The 7,429-nt window shown below is 37.2% G+C and overlaps 1 protein-coding gene across 5 annotated transcripts in view; it reads right to left on the reverse strand.

Moving 5' to 3' along the window:
* Positions 1-7,429, reverse strand: part of LOC106472630 (transcriptional repressor p66-beta-like) — a 43,315-nt gene that overhangs the window by 25,253 nt on the left and 10,633 nt on the right. For all 5 annotated transcript variants that reach the window (XM_013933282.2, XM_013933281.2, XM_013933283.2 and 2 more), the window contains one exon: positions 2,812-2,912. In XM_013933282.2, coding sequence (XP_013788736.1) covers positions 2,812-2,900 — 89 coding nt within the window. In that variant the 5' untranslated portion in view covers positions 2,901-2,912. The remainder of the gene's footprint in view (positions 1-2,811; positions 2,913-7,429) is intronic.

Here is a 7,429-nt window from a genome sequence, read left to right on the forward strand (position 1 = left end):
GGAACACCCCATCTCAAGAGTGAGTGTTTTATGGCCATGTAATTTAGAAATACACAGTCAACATGGCCTGACAGTGCAGATTTGACTAGTTGAAGCATATTTTGTCAGACAACAGAGATGGGCAGCTATCCTCCTTCTGAACTTTACCCATGGAGTCTATAGGGTGAGTAAGGTCCGAGAACCGAGCATATTAATTAAGCATATACATCACGAGGAAAACCTACAAGCAATCTTGTGGAACACCCCATCTCAAGAGTGAGTGTTTTATGGCCATGTAATTTAGAAATACACATTCAACATGGCCTGACAGTGCAGATTTGACTAGTTGAAGCATATTTTGTCAGACACCACTCGCCACAGAGTGGGATCCAGACAGTAAAAAAAGGAAAAAGCCCTTGAAAAAAAAGAATATATATATATATATATAAGATAATTTACCCAGCCAAAGTCTCACCAAAGTCTGAAGAATGGCCACAGGGATAATTGAAAAATCGAGCACGAGGACAGAGGTTCAAATGGAGGAAAAATGAGGCAGTGAAAAACCGCATTAGCATCCCATTCTGGAAGGACTGCATGCTGAGGTGAAAGACTAATCCGGAAGGAAAACAACAATAGGAAAAGGTATGAGATGTAAAAACTTTACAGTACCTGGAAAAATGAAAAGTGTGGGATTAGGCAGCTATGTGAGGTAACAAGTACCTACACCAGGCTGTGAAGCAATCTCCAGCCACGTGACCTCTTTGTTCTATACTGCGTATATATATATATATATATGTATGTATATTCATGTGTTTCTGTAAAATACTTGTACCTGAGGATGATACAATCTTGTCAAAACGTCATACATTTATAATAAAAGTATTTTCATTACGCAGTCAAGCCATATGCAAACTATTATTTTCTAAAAAGTGGGTTCCTCATCATAAAATTTAATTAAGCTACTCTTTGTTCATGTTATACCAATTAGTAAAGCATGTCTTGCCTTTATGCTGTCGTTATAACTGCAAATGGTGGCATATTTTAGGCATGATTCTTTTCAGGGTTTACCCCTGACGTTGGACAATGTCATTGGTAATGGTGACACTGTCCAGTTTGACTGTGTTTTTAGCTTTTTATGAGCCTTTGGCCTTTTTCACTCTACTTAATCTTATTACCTGGCCTTTGGGCATTGTTTGGCATTTAACTTGTTTTCTTTTAACATTTTAGAGTATTTAACATCTGACATTTTACTGGCTGTTTGGTGCAGATAGCCCTGTTGCTTTGCACCAATAAAGTCCAATCAACCAACGTTACTTTTATATTAAAAAACATCTTGAATTAATTTCACCTATTGTGACAAATTTGACATTTTTTCTCTAAGCATCCCTCTTCTCCAATTTATTTACTACCCCTCCAAAAAAGTACAAAATTTAAGTCTCATTCACAACTTGTATATAATGGCACATAGCCTAGGCACACGCATTGTAAGAAGTCAAGTTCTTGGTGAGGATCTTGTTCTTCTTTAGCATTCTTGACCCTGACACTGAGATTGTAAAAGTTTGCTGGTGCATGTACACATACAGTAACATGTTGCTATCCTAGACCCATGAACATTGTAGCTTATATAAACACTGGGTAGTGTATCTGCTACATCCATTTAGCAAGGTTTTTTGTAGGAAAATTCAATAATGTGCAAGTCATTTTGTCCGAGCCACAAGTCAAGTTCAAAGTAAAAAAAATTGTGACTGGAGTCCAAGGGCACCCAGAATATAACAAGTTATTAGCCATACTTGTAAAGAATGAACCCAGTAAAGGTCAAGAGTGTGGAAACAGAGAGAGCTAGACAGGGTGTCTCACTAGTGATTGATATAGGAGACAATTGCAGATATTCATCACTTGACATCCATGAACCAAAATAAGTAAGAAAGGCAGAAGGATAATTGTGGAGGACAAAGGATCCCAAGTATTGATCCAGTGATTGTGCAGAGTCCATTGCAGATGGTGCAAATGAACATGACCCAAGGGGATACAGGATTCAATGGAAACCCAAGTCCTCAAAGAGAGAGAACATCCCACATAGTGAAAGAATGAGGATAGAGCATGGGAAACTAATCACTCCATGTCCCTCAAAAAATGAGCATAAGGCTAAGTCCTGTAGATATGCAAGTTGAAAAAAACACCCAAATGAATAAAAAGCTAAATTGGTTTGAGATGCGACTTCTGCAAGTTAACCAACCAGCCCGATACTCCACCTCTCGAAAAAGAAGAAGAGGATGACTGTAGGAGGCTTGTTGAGACAGAACCAAATGAGAAAATAAGCATCCAAGACATCCACGTATAGTAAAAATGTTTTTTTCTACTTCATTTGAATTTTGTATGTTTGACTTGTATTTGTTCTTTGTGTAATCTATTTTAAAAAAATAATAGTCTTTTTTGCTATAATTAAAAATAGAAACAAAAGAATGTAATATGAATATAACAAAAAAATACTTATAAAATTTATGAAATAAAGAATTACTTGAAATATGTATTATAAATGGGTGGGGATATTACAAGTTCCACTCACATTTTTACACATAAAACTTTGTTTCAGAAAGCACATTAAATTTATTACTTACCTTCATTAAAATATTATTTTTAAATATCTGCAGTCACACAATTATTTTTTACACCAAAATTAATTATCAGAAAAGGACTTACCTTTGTCTTTTCCCAAACTTCATCTCAAAGAATACTACTAAAAATTTTGTAGCCTAATTTTCCTTAGTGTATTATAACAATGAACATGGATATGATATTCCAGTATAAATCACAATAACCTATACGACTTACTTCATTGACAGGTCTGCCACCTCTGCTATCTCCTTGTTGTCATTTTCTGGGGTAAAAATAACATCTGAGCCACACGTTTCACGCTGCATAACTACCTAAGTCTGTGGAAAACATAAAACAAGATATACATTAGTTAGTAACAACTGAATTTTGCTTGATTGTGAAAAACATGAAAGTAATGTATATCATAAATATATATCTTATGCACAAACATACATATATACATTTTTCAAATATGTACCAATCTAGATCAAGGTTATAACCAGTCAGCTAAAATGAATTTTCAGAAAACATTGCATTTTTCAATTTTGTATTTTCAATATACTTTGAAATTTAAAATCTACACTTGTGCTAATAATTACATTTCCTAAGATAAAATTAAAGGAGAGAAAAACATACATATATGTAACAGAATAATGAAACACCATTTAAACATACTATTTTCGTTTACTGTTTCAAGCCTCGAGAGCCCCAGCAAAAAATCTGTGAGAACACTTCTGCATCACTTCTGTACCAGGTATACTCTACACTCAGTGTGGAAATAGGTGTCACATACATGGGAAAAAAATGGAAGGAGTATAAACAAAAAGGGAGAGACAACCAGTAGGGTCGGAATCCGAATCCCAGTACATTGGAAGCTCAATCCCATAGAAGAAAGACTGTACAAGAACAATCTATAGATATCTACAAAAATAGAAGTGCTCCAAGGTGTTGAGAGGCTAGGGTGCTAAGGTGCTTACGCGCCGGTCAACTCCAGTCCAGAACCAAGTGGTATGGGGAACAGAACCTCTAACTCATGATTGGAGGGTCCACACCATCTTCATCTGAAGCTAAGTAGAAGGGAAGAATATACTGTGCAAACCGATCTATGAAACGGGCGAAAGTGCAAATCCACAACCAACCACACATCTGGGAACCCGACATCCGAATGATGGTAGGAAGAGATGTGCCCATGTAGCAAGTCATATCAAACTGTCAATCAGACAGGCACTCTACTGCATAACAGCAGCCTCAGGCAGTGAAAACACCCTGAGGTGAAGCTCAAGATGAAGAACTGTGGCCCTGATCAACATCGTTCTGCAAACAGGACTGCACAGAAGCCTAAGCACAAAGCCACCCTCCAGGCCCCATTGCACAAAAGTATATCGCCTCTATAAATATATAACAACCTCACCCTCCAGATACAACTGCATAGAAACTGGATGCAACATCAACCTCCAGAACCCACTGCACAGAGGTGGAGATCCTGAGGCAAATTGAATGAGGAAGAGGTAACACATCCAACACGTGTGAGGATTTATGTTGATTGGTCTATCTCTAATCCAAAACTACTCACTGGAAACTGAGATCCAGGTAATGGTAGGATGTGGGATCCCAATCAAAGGGGTGAACTGCAAGGTGACAATCTACTCCAAAGCAACAATATCTTCCAGATAGGAACACTCAAAGGCTGAAGCAAAATAGCAACCTCTGGGCCCCACTGCATGGAAATGGATTGCATTCATGAAATATAAGCAGCCTACTCTCTGAATAGAACCACACAGAAGCTGTGTTCAACATCAGCCTCTGAGATCCACTGCACAGAGGTTGAGCATATGTATTTGTAGAAATGCTATCAACCCCCGGGTATGACCACACAGAAACTGGAGCACAACATCACCTTCCTGGTCCCACCAAACGAAAGTGGATGACATCTAGAAGATATAAGCAACCTCACCCTCCAAATAGAACTTCACAGAAGCTGGGTGCAACATCTACCTCTGGGACCCATTGCACCAAGGTGGAGTGCATGATTGGAGGATCACACGCCATCTACACCAGTAGAACACCACCTCTCTACTGAGTGCAAGCAAACATATTAAAGAGGACTCCTCCAAGGTCCACCACCCCAGCACCTTGAAACTGGAAAGTGGCAAGGATTTCCATACTCCACTAGAAGAACAAGAGGGGATAAAATGCAGTGAAGAGTCAAGAAAAATGCCAACACCAGAGACAGTATAATTGGTGACCACAAATCCCTATATTGAAAACCAAACCACCTCTGATTTATTCAAACAAAGAAACGGCAGGGATGGATGGCTATATCCTTATGCTTTACCCTTGTAAGTGCATGGGTTAGTCCAGTACAGAACAGCATATTATTGAAGCAAATATATCACAAGGAAAAACCTACTAGCGATCTTGTAAAACACCCTATCTCAACAGCATGAATTATTAGCCATGGGCATATTGTCTGGCCGTACAATGCAGATTTGACATACAGGAAGCATACCTGGACAGGAAAGAAACATTTGCCATTGAGTGGGATCTAAATCCTAATTGGGATATGCTTCTAGAAAGAAAAATCTACATGAAAAAGATAACTTACCCAGTTACAGCCGCACAGAAGTTTGAAGGGTAGCAACAGACAGAAGGCAGTAGCTGACAAGGAAGAAACAGCTACCCAATGAAGATAGTGGGAGACAAATGTATGAGGAGTAGGCCACAAGCCTGACTGAAGTTTACTCCAGTGGAGGATGGAGGTGAGACTCCAGGAAAAGGGAGTGTGCTCAATCTTAAGTGAAGACACCTGGGACAGATTTGCGAAGAATAAAAAGAAAGGGAGGAACAGACCAATAGAAGCAGTTAATGATCCCAAATCATAAGGGTAAAAGAAGAAAGGTTACACACAGATGAACAGTGCCAAGTAATGAAAAGGTGGAAACAGGAGCCATTAAAGGAGGCCATGCAGGCAATGGAGCAACAAAAAGCACATACAGGACACAGAAGTCTATCTGGAGCAGACTGGGAATAAACATGGGAAATGGATGGAAGAGAAAACAATGAAAAGGAATAATGACTCTCATGAGCCACCGAAGTTTTGATTAGGAAAAATCAATCAGGAATAACCACACAATGAAGAGATTAACAAATCTGAAAGAAACGTAAATGGAACCAGCTGGTCAAGTTTTGACTGAGAAAATCTATTGCCAGGGTCTGAGGGTGATGAACCAGAGACAAAAAAAATTGCTAACTTGATGTTGGAGTAAAGTGACAAAAGCATCCATGCGAGGAGTAACCCACAAATTGCATAGTCACCTGAAAACCTGAGGGTCAAAAACTCACTCAATACAATGAACCTAGATGGGCTTGAAAAAACGATCCGCCATAAGGTGAAAAGCACCCGGAACATGACACACAATGAGATATATCTACAGTGTATGGACCCAATAAAGGTGGTCCAATATTCAACCACAAAGGGAACAGAAATGGGTGCCCTTATAGTGATTGAAATAGGCCACAACGATGGAATTGACAGAATAGAATATGGCGTGTTGGTACTGTAGCAGTGGAAAAAAATTATCCAAAGCATAATCTCCAAGATGTTGAAATGGTAAGACACTACAATCTAAGACCATTTCCCAGAATCCTCTTGCTGATGGACAACACTCCTCAATCTTGGAGAGATATCATCTGTGATTCAATGCAAATCTGGAAGAAGTGGTGCTCCCTTCATTGTGCTGTCCTCCTTCAACCACCAATGCAGATAGTCATTAACCCGTTACCTGCCATGGCCATTTTGTCTTATCGTGAGGGCAAAATCACATTTCTGAATTGAAAAAATTATAGAGAACTATCTTTTATTGGATTTCAGATTTTATTTTTGTAAATAGTAGCATAAAATTCAATTATTTGTACAAAATTGTATTATTTAATGAAGTTTAAAGAGAAATTTAATAAAAAAAATCCCAAAGTATGTTTGAGACTATAAATAAGAACCCTCTAAGAAGAAAATTTTTTTCACAATTTTTCTTTCCTCTTCAGCACTGGTCCTGCCATCTATGATTGGGATCTAAACCTTTTTCTAGTCTGTTTTCATTATAAAACAGCGTCTGGGCATGTTAAACCTCAGTTATAATAAAACTTTTAGACAATCCTAGTCAAAAATGTCAATTTCAGTACCATGTTGTTCCAATCGCTGTATTTCAGGTTTGACAAATTATAGGATGATAAGCAAAGCATGTGACAAAAGGTTGTTCTCTCGATTTTATGTGGGTGGTGCTTATTATAGTAACTGCCATTTTACGTAGAGGTTGTATTTAGTATTGGTCAATAGTACTTTTCTATAAGCCTTAGAAAACTTGCTTCTGGAAAAAATTGCATGGGATGTATGTGACTTTTATTATTTTTCTATAGTAGCTTAAGTCATATTGTATCGTATGTCTATTTATATTAATCATTATATTGAAAAATTAACTCAAAATAGATATATTTTCTAGGAAAGAAGTTGATCCACGATTGTTAAAGTTAAAAGCTATTGAGTGGTGAGTGCAAGGTCTTTACATGAATTAGGCTTAGCACTTTGAACTGAAAGAGTTTGTGATTTTTTTATATTCTTTTGCATTTAAATTAGTAATTTTAAATTCAATAATTTAGCATAATTTTACATTTAGTTCATAATAATAATAATAATATGATTCAGTATTTAGAATGATAAACTTGTGTGATTTGTACATAATACTACTAGTACCACATAAGAATTTTATATTTTTCCTTCTTACAATCTTTACTTTGTAGTAAGACACACACCTCTGTTGTTGATTTAGAATTAAAACAGTCTAAATTATATATATATATA

This window comes from Limulus polyphemus, unplaced genomic scaffold (genome assembly GCF_000517525.1).
Source record: "Limulus polyphemus unplaced genomic scaffold, Limulus_polyphemus-2.1.2 Scaffold5477, whole genome shotgun sequence".
Taxonomy (NCBI): Eukaryota; Metazoa; Arthropoda; class Merostomata; order Xiphosura; family Limulidae; genus Limulus; species Limulus polyphemus.